Source organism: Anolis carolinensis, chromosome 1 (genome assembly GCF_035594765.1).
Source record: "Anolis carolinensis isolate JA03-04 chromosome 1, rAnoCar3.1.pri, whole genome shotgun sequence".
Lineage (NCBI taxonomy): Eukaryota > Metazoa > Chordata > Lepidosauria > Squamata > Dactyloidae > Anolis > Anolis carolinensis.
Window position 1 is genome coordinate 341,900,229 of NC_085841.1, and position 19,332 is coordinate 341,919,560.

At 40.9% G+C, this 19,332-nt stretch overlaps 1 protein-coding gene across 1 annotated transcript in view; it reads right to left on the bottom strand.

The window, feature by feature from the left end:
• btbd7 (BTB domain containing 7) overlaps nucleotides 1-19,332 on the bottom strand; it is a 99,398-nt gene that overhangs the window by 49,103 nt on the left and 30,963 nt on the right. The window contains exons 2-3 of the mRNA XM_062968414.1: nucleotides 16,427-16,614; nucleotides 9,645-10,724 (exon numbers count right to left, since the gene is read on the bottom strand). Coding sequence (XP_062824484.1) covers nucleotides 9,645-10,724; nucleotides 16,427-16,508 — 1,162 coding nt within the window. The 5' untranslated portion in view covers nucleotides 16,509-16,614. The remainder of the gene's footprint in view (nucleotides 1-9,644; nucleotides 10,725-16,426; nucleotides 16,615-19,332) is intronic.

Genomic DNA, 19,332 nt, shown 5'->3' on the forward strand with positions numbered 1-19,332 from the left:
GTCATCACACTATCCCCCTCCTCAAGGCCCCTCCCAAACTGGGGCCCTCTCCCCGAGGCGCGAGGTCGTGGTTTGGTGGGATAGGTCTGATGAAAGCGACGGGTTAGATCAGGAGCATGGACTGTGGAGGCGTCTTCCCAAGAGCGTTCCTCAGGGCCAAAACCCACCCAGTCAATGAGATATTGTAGGCGGCGGCGGTGAAAGCGAGAATCCAAAATGTCCTCAACCTCGAACTCCTCCTCCCCATTCATCAAAACAGGAGGGGGGGCCGGTTGGTCTGTATCAGGTCGCACACCATCCGCCGGAAGGAGCAGGGAACGGTGAAACACTGGGTGAATGCGCATTGAACGCGGAAGTTGGAGTTTGAAAGTCACGGGGTTTAATTGCGCCACCACTGGATAGGGACCAATGAAACGGGCATCTAACTTCCGGCAAGGGCGGTGGGAGGGCAGAAAGCGAGTGGACAGGAAAACCCGATCTCCTACCTTGATTTCGGGGCCCGGCTGGCGATGTTTGTCAGCGTGGCGTTTATAGTCCTCCTTGGCTTGATCCAGTTGCTGGAGCAAAAGTTGTTGCACCGCTGTGAGTTCCTGCAGCCAATCCTCTGCTGCGGGAACCTCTGAAGTTTCAATGACAGGGGGGAAGAAACGTGGATGGAAGCCGTAGTTTGCAAAGAACGGCGTTTCTTTTGTAGAAGCTTGAACTCCATTGTTGTAGGCAAACTCAGACAGTGGTAACAGAGAAGCCCAATTGTCCTGTTGATAGTTTACATAACAGCGAAGATACTGCTCCAAAGTGGCATTGGTGCGCTCCGTTTGCCCATCTGTTTGGGGATGATGAGCTGAAGATAAGCGAGAGTCTATGCCCAATAGTTTTTGTAGTGCCTTCCAAAAACGAGAGGTGAATTGAGATCCACGGTCTGTGACTAAACTCTTGGGCAATCCATGTAGTCTGAAAACATGTTGAAGAAATAGATCCGCAGTTTCCTTGGCCGTGGGGAGGCCTTCGCAGGGAATGAAATGGGCTAACTTGGTGAATAGGTCCACCACCACTAAGATCGTGGTGAATCCACAGGAAGGTGGTAGGTCAGTGATGGAATCCGCGGAAATTATTTCCCATGGGCGAGATGGGGTAGGAAGGGGGTGTAAAAGCCCTGAGGGCTTCTCCCTTCGTATCTTGGAGCGCTGGCATACTGGGCAGGTGTTGACATATTTTTCCACATCCTTGCGGATCTTGGGCCACCAAAAATCCCTTAGGATCAAATGCATAGTTTTAAATAGTCCGAAGTGTCCTGCTGGTTTGCAGTCATGACACAGACGAAGCGCTTTTTCCCTGCCCGGTCCGGGTGGGATATAAACATGATTTCTATAGCAGAGCAGCCCATCTTTAAGCGAAAAGGGGAAATGCAGACCTTGGCGAAGTTGGTCCTGCGCCCAGGCATCTGCTTGCTGACTAGCCCTGATTTCTTGAGCACAGATGGGTCCTGGAGTAGGGGAAGTTGAACCAATGGGAATGGATTTGGTGTTCCCCACCGTGAGCGTGGCAAAGTTCTCAGGTTGTAGCAGTTGGGATTCAAAGGTCTCCTTGCGTCCTGCAGCGTATTCCGGTTTACGTGACAGGGCGTCTGCTTGCTTGGTTTGGGCTGGGGTCACATAATGGATCTGGAAGTTGAAACGTTCAAAGAATAAAGCCCAACGTTGCTGCCTCTGATTTAGTTTGCGGGCAGTTCTTAGATGTTCTAGATTACGATGATCAGTGTGGACTTCAATGGGAAATTTGGCCCCTTCTAGCCAATGTCTCCAAGTTTCAAAGGCTGCCTTTATGGCCAGTAGTTCTTTTTCCCAAATGGTGTAATTCCTCTCTGGTGTGGTTAGTTGACGAGAATAAAAGGCACAGGGGTGGAGGTGATCTCCCACCGGTTGTAAGAGTACAGCCCCAATTGCCACATCAGAGGCGTCCGCTTGCACCACAAAAGGGGTTCCAGGATTTGGGTGCTGTAGAATTGGCTGGGAGGTGAATAGTTTCTTTAGTTGCTGGAACCCTTTCTCTGCTTGATCAGTCCAGCGGAAAGGCTGCTTTCCACGGATGCAGCTAGTGATGGGGTCGGACCAGCGGGCAAAATCTGGAATGAACTTGCGGTAGTAGTTCGCGAACCCCAAGAAACGCTGCACCTCTTTCTTGTTAGTTGGCGCCCGCCATTCCAATACTGCTGAAACTTTGGCTGGATCCATGGAAAGCCCTAGAGGCGAGATGCGGTAACCAAGGAAATCTACCTCTTGTAGATCAAAAGCGCATTTTTCCAGCTTGGCATAAAGTCCATGATCCCGCAATCGTTGTAACACCATTTTGACGTGGTTCTCATGTTCTGATTGTGATCTGGAAAACACCAAAAAATCGTCCAGGTAGATTATCAAGAACCTGTCTAGATAGTCCTGAAAAATGTCATTGACAAAATGCTGGAACGTTGCGGGGGCTCCGCATAAACCGAAATTCATAACTCGGGACTCAAATAATCCGAATTTGGTCTGGAAGGCGGTCTTCCACTCGTCCCCTTCCCTGATGCGAACTAAGTTGTAAGCCCCCCGAAGATCCAGCTTGGTGTAAACCTTGGCTCCTCGAAGCCGATCCAGTAGATCCGAGATTAAGGGCAGGGGATAGCTGTTCCGCTTGGTGATATTGTTCAATGCTCTGTAGTCCACCACCAAGCGTAGTTCCCCTGACTTCTTCTTCACAAACATCACTGGGGAGGCGGCTGGGGATTGAGAGGGTCTGATGAATCCCTTGCGAAGGTTTGTCTCTAGGAATTCCCTGAGAGCTTCTTGCTCTGGTTCAGTCAGGGAGTAGAGATGCCCTCGCGGGATCGGGGCCCCCTCCACCAAGTCAATGGCACAGTCATAAGGTCTATGTGGGGGTAATTTTTCGGCTTCTTTCTCATTGAATACATCCCAATACTCGGAGTACTTCTTTGGCAAGGTGATGATGGGCTCGGTGTCTGTGGCATGGCATACCTTGGCTACGAGGCAATGGTTTTGGCAATACGGTGAAGCAAACTGCAGTTCTCTGTTGGACCAGGAGATGTTAGGGTCGTGGAGAGTCAGCCATGGAATTCCCAAAATCACAGGGAAATGGGGGACCTCGGTAACAAAGAAGGAAATCTCTTCCATATGTTCCCTTATCCACATCCTGGTGGGTTCCGACCACTGACTTACGGGGCCCGTCTTGAGGGGACGGCCGTCTATGGCTTGCACCACACGGGCATTCTTGAAATCATGATATTGTAATCCCAGAGAGTCGGCATACTCTCTATCGATGAAATTGTTGGTAGCTCCAGAGTCTATCATGGCGTGGATCATGACGGGTCCCCTTTTTGCTGACCATAATGTGACCACGAGAAGGAACAGGACCCCGGTTGGCGGCTCTTGGATGGATTTTTTGACCGGGTTGGCGAGCCTCTCTACACCCGGTCGTTGGCTTCCCCCGCCGGCTGTGTGCCAGTCGGCTCAGACGCCTTCGTCTCCGTGGAGGACGCCGCCGCAAGACGGGCGGCAGGCTTCCCTTTGGCTGGGCACTCTCTGGCGAAGTGGCCCCCGTTCCCGCAGTACCAGCAGAGGTTTAAGCGTTGACGACGGGCCTTCTCGGCGGCATCTAGTCTGGGACGCACATTGCCCAACTGCATCGGCACCTCCTCGCCTCCTCTGGGGTATGGGGTTGGCGGTGGGGGTCTCCACACCAGACGTGGCTGAACGCTGGCGGGAGCGGGGGGTTTTGCCCCGGCTCTACTGCCCTGGCCTCGAACCCACTGTTTCCTGTTGGCAATCATGACTTCAGCCCGTAAACATTGATCAATGAGTGCCTCGAGGGTCTGGGGAGGATCCACCTTGGAGATTTCTTCCAGCATTTCAATGTTGAGACCCTCCCGGAATTGTCCCCTGAGGGCTACATCGTTCCAGCCGGTGTTGTGGGCCAGCACTCGGAACTCGGCTATATACTGAGACATAGGTCTGTCTCCTTGGAAAAGGCGACGGAGTTTGTGACCGGCTGCCTCCAAATTGTCCTCGATTCCCCAAGTCTCCTTGAGGTGGTCCAAGAAGTGTTGCGCTGATCTTAGGTGTGGAGAGGCTTGGTCGAACAGTGCCGTCGCCCAGCTGGCCGCTGGCCCGTCTAGAAGACTGTAAACCCATGCCACTTTGATGTCTTCTTGGGGAAACTCGGCAGCACGGGCCTCCAGATAAGCTTGACATTGGCGACGGAAGACATGAACCTTAGAAGCTTCTCCAGTAAACTTGGTTGGCAACGCCATGGCCGGAAGACGAACTCCGCGTTCCTTCAAACCCCTTATTTCTCCGTCCTGTGCATTGAGCTTATCACGGATTCGGTCCACCTCTTCCTTGTCGATGGTGTAGGTAATCGGCTGGCCGCTCGGCCCAGGTACGACTCCGGTAGACATTCTGGCCGAGGTTAATTGGTGCTTAGGGTGGCGGAGTCAAACTGTCACGACCCAGGCTGCAGAGCACCAATAACCATACACAGAGGCCAGAATCTATCTAATATCTTTATTGAAGGAATATATAAAGTTAATAAAAACAAGTGTAGAAAATAGTTCAGAATTAGACCTTTCAGGAAAGGTCAGAATTAGTCCAAAAAAGCAATGTCCAATAAGAAATATTAAGGTCCAAAGTTGTAATCCAATAACCGAAACACTCACTTTGCCAAGCAAAGTGAGGGGAGATGACAAGGTCCTTTAGTCCATGAAACTTGAGCGAGGCTAGGAAATAACTTGATACTTGAAACAAGGCTTGAACGTGGAACAAGGTAACTAAGAACAAGAACAAGGTCCGTGGAATAACTTGATAAAATCCGTGGAACAAGGCAAGGATTGATCCTGGGAAACAAGGCAAAGTCCGTAGATAAACAAAGGCTGGGAAGCAAGGCGAAGGCTGGATAGCAAGGCAAGGCTTGAGCAGGAGCGAGGCTTGAATCGGAGCGCGCTGTCCAGACACAACTCGCTCCGTAGGCTGACGAATTGACTCCGCGAAGTTACTACGCGGGTAAAACACCTAAATAGAGTCTAGCTTTCCCGCCGAAGCAGTTCTCTGGGAATCAGAACCGAAAGCTAACTCTGAGACCAGATGTGAGACTCCCCAAAGATTCTCACGAGAAGCAGTCTTAATTGGCCACATTCTTAGCTGCAATCCTCGCACTCCTGCGCGAAGCTGAATCCAAACTTCTCTGTTGTTTACAAAACTCCCGGCGCAAGAATACGGGAGAAGTAGGCTCTGGGCTTGTTTGACATACTTCTGGGAGACAACTTTCTTGCAGGTGCAAGGTTCCCAGATCTGCCTGGGAAAGATCTGGCTGAGAGGAATCCAGTTCAGACTGGGAAGGTAAAAAACCCAAGTTTTCATCTTCATCAGGAATTACAATGTCCTGAGCAGGACTACAAGGCCCATGGGTCATCACATTACTGTACTTTGTAACTGCGACATCACACTGCTGATTTAAATTCAGCTAGCGGTCTACTAAAACTTCTAGATCCCATGTACTCTTATTGCCAGATCTTATCCATTTTGTCTGGGCATTTCCTTTTCTTATGCCTAAGTACAGTACTTTAAATATTTCCCTGTTGAAAATCTGTTAATTTTAGCCTAGTTCTCCAATTTGTTGCAGTCATTTTGATTTCTGATCTCATTCTAATTTGTATAATTTGGAAATTTGATAAGCAACAAAAATGAAGTCATTGACAGCCAAACACTACAAGAGTATAGCTGACAGCACTTCTAATTCTTAACACTGAAGCATAGCGTGGGGTGGAATCCTTCACCATGCCCTGAAAAAACTATACTATGTGCATCAGAAGGGTCACCCTGAAGTCATTCCATACAGATAATCACCACAGAAGAACCACCTTTCATATTATTACCACCATCTCTTTACTGGCCATCAATTACATCTGAATATTACTTCAAACAGACTGCCCCCCTCCCTGTTATCTTTCTGCTCTCAGGTCAAGAACTTACTCTGATAAGTTTGCAGCAAATGATCAGTTGCTGAGGAAGGAGTTTTATATGGCTGGGTGCTATACTTTCTAGACTGATGTGCTTTTAATTGAAATTTGCTTAACTTTGATTTTGTATTATTGCTTCTTGCATTTTATTTGTGACATCTTAATCTTCTGAATTGCTCAGAGTTCCAGTTTTGCCAAAAAAGGACATAAATCAAATCAAGAAATGAAGAAATGAATGGAGCCTCAGGTTTTCTATGTATTCATAAATAATTTGGATGACGCAATTCAGAGCATGCTAATCACATTTGTAGATGGCACAATACTGGAAAGAAAGTTAATATCTCAGAGAGCAGAATTAGGTTGAAGATGACCTTAAGAGATTGGAGAACCATGCCAAATAGAAACACAAAATGAACACCAACAGGGACAAATTTGAAGGCACTACATTTAGTTAAAATAAATGAGATGCAGAAATACAGAGTGGGTGATATCTGGTTTTACAACAGTGCCAGAAAATGTTCTCTGAGACTTAGAAGATAACAAGCTAAAACACAAGTAAACAGTGTGATGTGGTGACAAAAAAGGCCAACAGAACTTCAGTGTCCAGGTCAAAAGAAGAGTACTATTATATTTTGCTTTGGTCAGACATCACAGGTATGTTGTGTCCACATTTGGGCATCACATTTTAAGACTGAAAAGTGATTTGATAGCCATGTTTAAATATCTGTAAGGCAATCTAATTGAAGATGATGATGAAAGTAGCACCCAAACCAATTTATCAAATGATAATAAAGAAGCTTTCTACTAAACACCAGGAGGAATTTTCAGAAGTTGGTGGATTCAATTGCCTTGGATGCTTTTAAACAGAGACTGGATGATCACCTCTAATGGGGCATTTTAGCTGGGGATTCCTGCACTGGTAGGGAACCGAACAGGTAGATGGAATCCCTTCCAAATATATTAGTCTATAACCACTTTGAATTGCATCCAGAAACAAGTCTGGCAGTCAAGTCATGTGAACAAGTCCTGGTGTAACATGCTTGTGTCTAAACCTAGCTATATTTCTCAAGATGATTAAAACTAACTTGACATAAACTATTTAGAAACCAGTGCATTGTATTTTATGTACTGCATTTTAAGCTATAGCAACTAGTCCCTGTTGATTTAAAAGTCTTGTATTATTATCAAGTTTTCCAAATATGACCTCAATATGTCAAGAAAATTATGTCAACTCTTGCATAATCTGCATAACCAATCATTCTTTAACACCCCCACCCCCTCTAATCTTCTTTAAGAAATCACAAAGCCTTCATATGGAAATGAAGAGAATGAAGTTGTATTTAAAAGTATTCAGCTCTTCCTAGGATGTTTAAAAGACTGAAATCCAGTGAGGTATAGTGATTTGTACACTGGAGTATGCCTTAGGAAACCAGAGTTCGAATCCCACTAAGTGACCCTGGGCAAGTCACATTCTCATAGCATCAGAAAAAGGCAAAGGTAAACCCTCTATGAATTAAATCTTGCCAAGAAAACCTTGTGAAAGCCTTAGGGTTGCCATTAGTCAAAATGACTTAAAGGCACACAACAGGAACATGACTGCAGTGAGAACTTGGGAGTGAGCTGGAGGAAATGCCATGAAATAGGAGCGATATACTGAGGAGCCCATCCACCAATTTCAGTTGCAAGGTAAACAGCCTCATATGTTGGATAGCAGCATGACTGGTGAAGATTTAATTCAAGGATGGATAACTATAGACTTTTGAGATGTTGTTGAACTGCAACTCCTTTCAGCACTAGCCACTACAGCTAGTCTAACAATATGAGGTAGGGACACAAGTTTCCCAACCCTCATTTTAAAATATTGCTCTAAACCATGATGGACAGTGGGAATGACTCACAAAATCATATTCAACCTTCCTAATAGAAATACCTCTTTTCTTGTTTGTCTTAACCATAGTTTACTCAATCGGTTAGCATCCATATGACCTGGTCTAGATTTTCTACAGCTCCACCAAGCATTTCCATGCTGTTTTGTGATGATGGAAACAGCAATCCTACTGAAATCAACATAGATCAAATATAGCACCTATTAAGGCAGAGCTTTCCAAACTATGTGTCACAACACGTTCATGTGCCAGCTGCAGTGTGTAGCTGTGTTACATGAATGTAACAAGAAACTTCTGAGTCTATGTGAAATAAATCATATATTTATATATATATATTTATATATATATTCAAGAGATGTGTTGCATTCATATACAATACAATGTATGTATGTGTCTGTATCTCTAAGGGGTTAGTTTAACCTTCAGTTTTCTAGTAAAACTGAATCACTGTGTCATGAAATGTTGCATCTCTAAAAAGTGTTCACCAACATGAAGTGTTTGGAAAGCTCTGTATTAAGATAATGTATGCCCATGAAATTACACAGCAATACTATAGCATTAAAGTGCTACAAAGCTGGTCTAAAATTACAGCTATCTCTTTGAGCTATAGAACAATCTCTCATTACAACACACTTTCCACATGGACATCTCTCATCAATTTAATAAGACTTCGACAATTCTGTACATGCAGGAAACGAATCTGCATTTCTGAGAATCTCTGCTTCTGTTCTTTTTTTAGACATCCTTTTGTAAACATTGAAAACGTGCTGGGATTTCTACGAAAGATGTCAGAGTTCAGTTTTTGTACTTGTTCTGGCCTCCAAAGAACAACTGTTCTGACCCTACCCCACCCAATTTCTTTGTCTTCTATCTATCTGATTCAAAATAATGCAATTCAGCAAAATGCATTTAAGTCTGAATCAAAGCAGCATAGGCAAGTTCATCTTAACTTGTAACAATTCACTGTACACTATAAATTGATCCAGTCTTTCCCTCATGCTGAAGATTCTGGGTAGGCTGCAATACTGAAGTCAATATGAAAGTGGATTGGGTCTTACTAGCCGTTCCTGGCCTGCAGTTTGAGAAAGGCTGAAGCAGACTATACTCTTGTGGATGGAACAATGGTATAATCCAGTATGACACAGTTCCCTTTGTTCCTACTGATACTGTTCTATAAATGCATTAGGAAATCTTAGTTATTTTCTGAGCAGCTGAAGGGAGCCAAGCAAGCAATAAGTTCATTTAAAATAATATTAATGTGATATTTACAAAAGCTGAATGCAGCTTGTAACATCTCTGAAGATATTTCTTTCTTATAAAACCATGTAAGTAGGAATACTTCCTAAGACTGTGACTATGTAATGGATACATGACTCTAAAAGAAAGAAGACATCTCTTTTTCTTCAGAAATAGTTTTTGGTCATTTATTTATTTATTTCATTTCTATCCCACCTTTCTCTACTTGTAATCCTCTGCACACTTACCTTGAAGTAAATCCTACTGAATACTTAGTTGTAATATGCTTACTTGAATTTAATAAAATTAAATGACTAACATGTCCTTAATCAGGAGACAAATTTAGTTTCTATATTTTAACACAGAGTAACACAATCTTACACATTTTTACACAGAGCAAGAAATCTAGACATTCTCTTCAAAATTACAATCTACAAAAACTTCTAAAGCAGGAACTTCAAATTTGCATAGATTTAAGCAGTTCAACATATTCTGTAAGGAATCAAATAATGGCATACCTTGCGCAAGCATACTGAACTCCAAAAAGAGTGCTATGTGATATAGTTCCATAGCTTCTTCAGCTCTTGTCATGCTTGGCTTTCCTGCTACAAGAGCCTGAACTTCACTCAGACTTCCCACTGAAGGACTGCTGTGCAAAATAGAGAGATCCACCAAGTCTGTGTACATACAGTTTAAAATTACTCTTACATATTTTTTTGGTATAATAGATTCATCCAGTATAATCCTTGTTGGAGTCCTTAGTGTCCGATCTGTAATTTCTTCGCCTGTCCGTATCCTCCGTTGTAATAAATGCCGAAAAAATGGGGACCGTGATGAAATGATAGCTTTGTGTGCTCTTAACTCCTCATCTAAGCAGCCCTGACTTCCACCATAAGCTTCAACCAATTCAGAGTCAGATGAAAAGCTGAGAATTACATCATAGTAACACATGTAGTCCAACAATCCTCGCATATCAACATCCAAAGAATTTGGGGTACCAAATTCCTCACTAAGCTGCATGAGAATATCGACATTTTGAAATCTTGAGTCCTCCATTCCCAATTCTCCTGTGTACAGGTAGTGCAACAAAGCTGAAAACATGGGCAGGTCTATCCCAGCTGTGTTGATATCCATTATAATCTCTGCACCATATTCTGGTGAAGAAGAAAGCAGGGTCTTAAAAAATGGGCATCTTGCAGCTAAAATTGCACGATGCACCGGGAAACAAGTCTCTTGAAATATGAGATCTACATCCGTACAATATTTAAACTCATACAGTTCAGCCATATCTTTCGGTAGTGTTCTACATTCTGGTCTTGCCAAACTAGCTTGTAGAGAAAGCTCTTTTAAGGCGGATGTCCCTTCATACTCTTCTACTAATGCATTGACATCTCTAACATCCCAGCCTGAAAGGAGCTCCCGCATCTGCTTGGCATGATCAGCAGACCGGCTAGACTTTCGGCGCTTAATAAATTTCTTTTTGAGAGTAGCAAGACCAGAACTTTTCTTCTTCTTGTCTTGAGGTTTTTCATGGCCATGGTCAAGGCTATACAGTTTAGATTCACAACCATAACCTTGATGGGAATAGGATGATGTTCCTGAAAAGAAAATGAAAAATTTGTGTAGTTAAAGTGTGGATTCAATGTGAGAAGCTTGAAATGAATTAACTACTGTTTCGGAATTAGATATTATTTATGTAAAGCAATGAAATGTCACATGTTCATGTACTCAAATGAACATGCGTCAAGATGGGAATCACACAGTCTTACAGACACTATTGGGTTCCCACTTCCAACATTCCTCAGTTTTGTCTATGCCAGCTAGGGCTGACATAGACAAAGCTGAGTTCAACAACACTTGCTGCACTATTACCACGTCTGATTTGCCATAACAAATTACTAAAATACAAGTTTAAAAGCACAAAACTTCTATAAAAGACTAAACAAGGCAGAAATTTTAGAAATTCTAAAATTAAAAAAAGCATAGCTTCATAAACAATTTTTGAGAAAATCATTTTAAATCACTAGTAAGTTTTTCCAGACCAAAGAACAAATTTTAGCCATAACCATAATGTAAAAACTATAATCTGTTCATTCCTGTCCCTCTCCTCATATCTTGATTATTCTTTATATTTCCGCTTCTCTTAAAAATAATCCACTTTAAGATCAGTGATGATTTTAGATCACAATAATTCTAACCATAGGTAATAAACCAGCATTTTAGACAAAATAATTTCTTTTGAATTTTTAAAAAATAAAATCACCCCCTTTCTTTTTTTTTGAATCAGCTACAATGGGAAGAAATGGGCAAGTCATGTATTTCTATTATTTATCTAAAATACAAGACTAAACAGGAAACAAACAAGGCATTGTGCTGTGTTTCCACTATCCTTGCCTCATATCTTTTCATTGTCCCATTTCCAATGGTTACTCAGTTTTGTATATTCAAAGAACAGCTAACACACCAAGGAGATTCGGAGAAGAAAAGAAGAGAAAACAGTAGAACAGGCTATAAACAGGTACTCTATTTTGCTTGCATCATATTCAAACTGTTTATATAGTTAGAATCAAAATCGATTAAACCGATGCAATATAATTTCCAAATACATTATAGAGTTTTCCTAGACTTTGATACTGCTTTTAAACTCTTTTATATGTTTGCACAAGAATGATATTTTTGGCCAAAACTTACAGAGTTCTAATCTGCTAGAAAACAAAGAGTTTAAAAAGCTGACCTAAAAAGTTACATATAGGACATTATAAACCACTATAGGGAACAACTCTAATGGCTGGAGATCTGCTTCCCAGCCATGATACTGGGACTTCTTGCTATTTGAGCATGGAGCTATAGGAGCCTTAAGCAAATTCTAGTAAAAACAATGTTAGAATTAAACCAATGACATCTAGTCAATCAGAAGTCTATAAAATAAAGGGATTCGTATTACAGTACACAGAAGCAAAGAGAAAGAGTATAAGAAAAAAAAGTCAACTATAATTAAATTATTTGGTGTTTCATTTGGACAGTACTGCTTAGCGGGGGAAACACAGACTTGCATATTTCAAAAGTCAATTTTACTAATTTATTTCCATTCATAGAGCCAGCCATAATGTGACAGACCACATGTTTCCCTTTTGAGAACAGCTCAAAAAGTAAGCCTCTATTCTTGAACTATGTCTGTTTCAAATAAAGCAGCAGCTGTGGAGGAAATGCCTATAGGTCATACCAGTGCAGTCAGTTTATCTGGAGGTGAAGTCACATCACTTCCAGTCAAATTTATGCAGACGACACTCAATTCTATTACTCCTTCCCACCAAAAACCAAGGATGCCATCCTGGTTCTCAAGTCTGTCCTCAGTAATGGACTGGATGAGGGCTAACAAGTTGAGATTGAATCCAGACAAGACAGAGGTGCTCCTGGTCAGTCGCAAGGCTGATCACGGTATAGGGTTACGGCCTGTGTTGGATGGGGTTATACTCCTCCTGAAGACACAGGTTTGGGGTGATCCTGGATTCATTGCTGAACTTGGAGCCTCGGGTATCTGCAGTGGCCAGAAGTGCTTTCGTACAATTAAAACTCGTGCGCCAACTGCACCCGTACCTTGAGACACCTGACTTGGCCATGGTAATCCACGCCTTAGTCACATCCTGACTGGACTACTGCAACGCTCTCTATGTTGAACTACCTTTGAAGATAGTCCAGAAGCTTCAACTGGTTCAGAGACTGGCAGCCAGATTACTAACTGGGGCTCTGTTCATGGAGAGAATCACCCTCATGTTGCGGCAGCTCCACTGGCTGCCGATTTGCTTCAGGGCTAAATACGAAATGCTGTAAAAGGTTCAGGTCCAGGCTATTTAACAAACCGTATCTACACATACAAACCTACTCAGGCACTGCAATCAGCAGAGGAGGCCCTGTTCTCAGTCCCACCCCCATCACAAGCACTGTTGGTGGTAATGAGGGATGGGACCTTCTCTGTGATTTAACTGGGGGAGGGCCTGAGGAAATAAAATGTTTTATGGCCACATGCAACCTGTGGGCCATATCTTCCCCATCCATTTTTTAAAAATCTGTACTATTACACGAAAGCAATGTAAACAAACTCAGAGGACGGCCAGTGAATAGTCAATCAGGTTTAAAGAATCCAAAAGTGATATACATCATCAAACTCTTCAACTGTCTGAAAGCAGGAATTAGCATTTAAATTGGACAGAACAGGATATCTGTCCAATACATTGGCAGGTAACAAATGAATTAACATGTCAACCAGGAAATTTCAGAGAACTAACAGACAAACTACAGCTTGCACCTTATGTGATGAACAAGATAAACCAAAGGAGACTGAACCTCTGCACAGGCTTCCAAGTTTTATGTAGAGAAGTGGATGGTTGTTTGTTTGTTTAATGACATCTGCACAACACACTAGGTAACACTGAAACATCGATGTTTATTAAAACTATTTTCATGTTATGCTGAAAGCTGCAAGCAGACTTGATTTGTTTATATATAAATTGATTTGTTTATATATAAAATCTTACACAGATGTGTTCATTCTTCCATACATTTTTAATGAAGGACTCAAGATTGATCCTTACTTTTTCCTTCAATTAAGATTTCTTGACTTGTATTGAAATCCACTTAAATTACTGTGCAGTACACTAGTTAATTTGCAAGCAGGTGCCTTTTGTAATATAGGTCTATGTCCACTCTTTCAATATACAGTAGAGTCTCACTTATCCAACGTTCTGGATTATCCAACACATTTTGTAGTCAATGTTTTCAATACATCATGATATTTTGGTGCTAAATTCGTAAATAAAGTAATTGCAACATAACATTACTGCGTATTGAACTACTTTTTCTGTCAAATTCGTTGTTAAACATGATGTTTTGGTGCTTAATTTGTAAAATCATAACCTAATATGATGTTTAATAGGCTTTTCCTTAATCCCTCCTTATTATCCATCATAATCGCTTATCCAACGTTCTGCCGGCCCGTTTATGTTGGATAAGTGAGACTCTACTGTATATATAAAATCCAACTATCACCCCATCTTCACATAAATATCACCTTACCATAAATTGTAAAACAATTCAAATGAAAATGTTCCAACTGAACTTTGGGACCCCCCCCCCCCCCAAAAAAAAAACCCATAAATGTGAATAAAAAGCACTGGACAAGGTACAACTTGCTGCAAGTTGCAGATACTCAACAGCAACTGTGGCTTTAAGTGAAGTCTCAGCAAGGTTTAGAATTAATTAACCCTAAAAATTTACCCTAAGCAAGAATTATTGTACTGTTGGGTCTGATGAGCAAATATGACATAGTCTTTTAATAATGTACTTGTTTCAAGTTAATGCCAGAGGCAAAACCTGACTAAAACATGGAGCTTTAACAGCACTGCTATAATTCTGAAATCCCCAGTCTTTTACCAGCTTCCAATCCCACGGCCGGAAAACTCATTTTAACAAAACGTCTCCTCTAGCTAATATGACCTTTTCTTTCATAGCAGCAAAGAGAAAAGTTAAAATATTTTATCCGTAAAAAATAGCTAGCAAAGTGCTGTGAACCTTAAAAGGTTTTCCACACCCCACAGCCTCCACACATTTTTCAGCCAATGATATTTTAAGGATAAATTACTGCCTAATAAAACCATCTTGAATGTTCACATCTATTGCTATAGTGTACACACTTTACTTACACGAGACTAAGCCAACCAACTAGGCTATTTATGTGCCTAGGTATAATACCACAAAACTTGAAGTCTATGGTTGCATCCAAAGTTGAACAAGTGTAACAGATCTAGGGTGGAAATTTGGAGCAAGAGACTGAGAGAAGGAGAAGGGGGGGGGGGGGAGAGAAATGAGGCTGTGGCAGCACCACTGACCATTGCTCTAACACCAAAAATAAACCAAAAAAAGTGGAATTCACAGAAGTGGTCATAAGGTCAAAACAGTAAGGTCTATTATAAGAATCCACAGTTCAGACTGCCAGTTTGTTCAAGCTCAAATTCCACAATAACTTCCTAAAACAGTGCTTCCTAAGCTTTCTAATGTCAGGAACCAGAAAGTCTTTTCTCCCAATATGCCATTGACTGGCATGATATTTGTGCTCATTGGCTACAATTGCTTCTTTTTTCCTGGAAACCTGCTGTAGAATAACTTAAGTTCATGCACTACCACCTTGAGTAGCACTAGTCAAAAACACTAGTGAACGTTCACAGATATGCTGGAGAGAGGAGTGTGCAAATATGTAGTAGTAATCCACATACCAACAAACCATGGTTTATTATAACATCTATATAAGGCAATACTAATGTTTTCTTTTGTATCATTATTAGCTTGTGCTTTTTGCCATCCAGGACTTCAGAATATGTCAACAGAATGCATGCTGTACAGAACCCAAATTTATACAGCATGCATTCTGAACAGTCATCGAATAAATTAAATAGAAGTCAGTCCTTGTACTTCACTCTGACATGTTTTGATAATGTATTGTCGAAGGCTTTCACAGATGGAAACACTGGGGCATTGAGTGGTTTCTGGGCTATATGGCCATGTTACAGCATTTTCTCCCGATGTTTTGCCGGCATCTGTGGCAGGCATCTTTAGAGACTCTGATGGTAGTAAAGCAAGTGGAGTATATATACCTGTGAAATATCCAGGGTGGGAGTAAATAACCATTGTTTAACAAGCTAGATTTTTAATGTGTCAAGTACAGCCCACAAACCACACAACACCCTGATAATGGTTTTTCACAATCCTGAAACAACAGAAGTAATTCTTCAAATGCAAACAACATATTAAACGTAATATGTAATGTGGATCTAAGTTTAGTTCAAGTCAACTTCAATAGATGTCCCCAGACTCTACTACTAAAGAGGGAGAATTTTCTCCTCTATCAATGTCCACACTGTTATGATTGAATAAACTTTCCCATTTATATGCCCCTGAAAGAAGTTTAACAAACTTGCCCAATACCGCCTAATGAGCTTCATGTCTGAGCAGGAATTATACATCTTCCCAGACCAAGTTTGACTTATTACAAAACCAAATATTTACTGCAAATGTAGTTTAGAACTACTATATATAAAAACAGAATGCAATTCAAAATTCTGCTAGTGGGGCAGTTGTTTTAGCAATGTAGATTCCTGTTCAATATAAATTGTGCAAACTCACCAATTTTTCAAAGAATAGCTATCATCTTAAACTCACTGAGTTTATCATTATTCACTGCAGAGATCAGAGGAAAATTTATGTTACAGAAATACTCTTACCAAAGGTTAGGGATATAAATGCTTACCTATGAACGTCTGTTGTGCCTGAGAATTTCCCCCTACCCTTGGGGAACACGAATGAGGGTAGTTCGAAGCATTAGCACCCATTTTCTTCAGTCACTCAGGCATTCCGTTTGCGGGCTCATCAGCGCACAATCCCATAATCCATCATAAAAGTTAAGACACAATTCAGGCAGGTTCTTTGCCTCCATTTCTGAACAAAAAATATAAATAAATAATTGTTAACTTCTCTACTACACAACTGCATTTAAAATGTACTTCATTTAGTATACAATTGTTATAATTGATCATAGCATTAAAACCCTTTTAAAAGGATCCATTAAAAGACAAACATGAATAAAAAACATACCATTCAAATAACTTACAGTCAATTACTAAATGCTTGTCTGAACAATGAGATTTGTTTCCTTACACTAAGGAAACAAAGGAGTCTGGGGATGGGAGTTAAAAAGTCAATGAACAGTCACCAAAAGGGCTTTTTCCTATGCTGTCATCAAATATGCAGGGACAGGTGGTAGGGTCAAGAGAAGAAACTCTCCTGGATATCATAAAGCTTTCTGTAGGTTCATATTCGAGTATACAGTCCTTTGGACAGCCTGAACTCAAAATGTATAGGGTTTTATAGGTCAAAACGAACACTGCCAGCTCTTTCCTCTGAAATATAGTCAACAACACCTGGTATTTATTGCCCATCTCCAATCCAAGTACTAACCAGAACTGACCCTGCTTAACATTTAAGGCCTGACAAAATCTGGTGACCTCATGTAGGGTGGGGGAGACCAGGTGGTGGTTCAACTTTTTAGACAAATATTAAGATTAGTCTGAAATCACCAGTAGCCTAGAATGCATAGCCTTTGAAAGAAGAATGTGTTCAAACTCATGATTCAGTCTTCTCACAGTGAAGTTTTAAAGTCACATAACGGAAATAATGGATATGGGCTGCTTATTTGTTTTATTCTTTTCTACTTTGTATGCAAAACCATGGCAGTTTAGCCTTTTCTCTTAATCTATGGGTTGTATCTTTCTGAGATTAAACACATTCCTTTAAAAAACAACAGCACCACAACTCTAGCCATCTTTCCTTTTAATTCATACAGTTATGGCAGATTTAGCTATGTCTTTGAAAACTGAAGCATATGAGATTTGTTACTGTGGGCATCATAAGATTTTCATTTTTACAGATCCATCTGGAAGAGCTGCTTCAAAAATAATTCCACAACTAAGAATCTGCTTTATTCCATGTCAAGCTATTTGTTTGTCCAGCCCAGTATTTACTTGTTCATTTAATTTGTATCCTGACTTCTTTGCTGCTTTGATGAAAGTGACTGCATAAAATCAAACAAAATATCTTTTCACCTGATCTTTTTATTAACTGAAGGTGCTACGGATTAAATTTAAGATGTAATTATTTATTATTGCGGTATTTACTTTATTTCTACCCCGCCTTTCTCTTCATGGGGACTCAAGCACAAGGTCCTGTTCTATCTTTCTTTTTATAGGGTCTTAGGTGGAAATCCTATACATACTTATCAAGTAGTAAATCCCAAGAAACACAATGTGAACACTGGCAAGTAAACAAGATTGTGTTGACGAAGGAACACAGAAGTCTAATGACTATATATTTTAGTTTGCTATAGTATAAAGTCCAGCCAAAATTTATTTTCAACCTTTGATTTATGCATACCTTAAGATAACTACCAAAACTTATCCGTCAGTTCATCAGGATGCCTTCAATTACAGATTCAAGATATGTCACTGACCACTAAAAGCAATGCATGCACTCAGGAACTTTCAGCATTCATTCAGACCTATGCAGAATATAAAGCCTTACAAAAGATATAAAAGATTTGACAGCCTGCTGGAAACTCAGCAGGGATGCAGCCAGCCAGCCCTTCTCTCAGGAGGGAACTTTCAGAATCAAGTTTTGGCTACATAGAAAACCCTGTTTTCTAAATTTACAAACCAGTGTGTGTGTGGAGGGGGGGGGGGAGGGGGGAATACAACAGGGTATCCACTGAAGAGCTCAGATATCTAGGAATCTAGAATATTTCTGTTGCCCCAGCCCACTGAAAAGGTCTCTACTTCCAGCAATTTTGTTTCTCAAAGAACATAAATCCTTAACAAATATTGCAATTGATCTGTAAGAACATAGTTCAAATATTCAGTATTTTATATCACTTTATTTATAATCAGAGAATAAGGGATTGAGAACTTCTAAATAAAGTCAATCTTCAGTATACTACATGAAAGACAAACAATTCCTCCTCATTTCTTAAATAATGTAAGTTTGGTACGTTTATCAAATGAGATATAAACCCAAACTATAGCAAACGTGGCTTGTTGGTTTTTGACAAGATGAACTGCAACAGAAGTGCAACCTCTAACAAGTCGGAATCTAAATCCACAATCCAAGTATCTTAGTTTTCTTTTTTCCACTACTTCTCACAATTTAAGAATGTCTCAGAATACCAGCAATAATCTGAGGCATCTAGGCTTACAGCCAGAAGTCTTTAATCTAACAAAAGCTCTGTGTGCAAACCAGGCTTTGAGTAACAGCCATGCTTTTGTATACTACTTTCCTCTCAACACCGGCAGTTTCATACAATTTCTACTGGGACTTCAAAAAGATTAAATAACAAGGCACAAGAGGGAAATCATATTGTGGAGCCAAATATCTCAAACTTGGATGTTGTCCAAAAAATACTGCAGAAGCCAACCTACAGATAATGTTAAAGTTGAAACTTATGCTATTTAGACATATATTTTCAAATGTTATAATGGTATGAGTTAAAAGATAAGAGAGGAAATGATCCAGAAGCTCAAATTTCAGTCAGCTCTCCATATCTGCTGGAGTCAAGAATGCAGGGCCCTCATGACAGTGGAAAAAAAATGAATTTAAAAACCAACTATT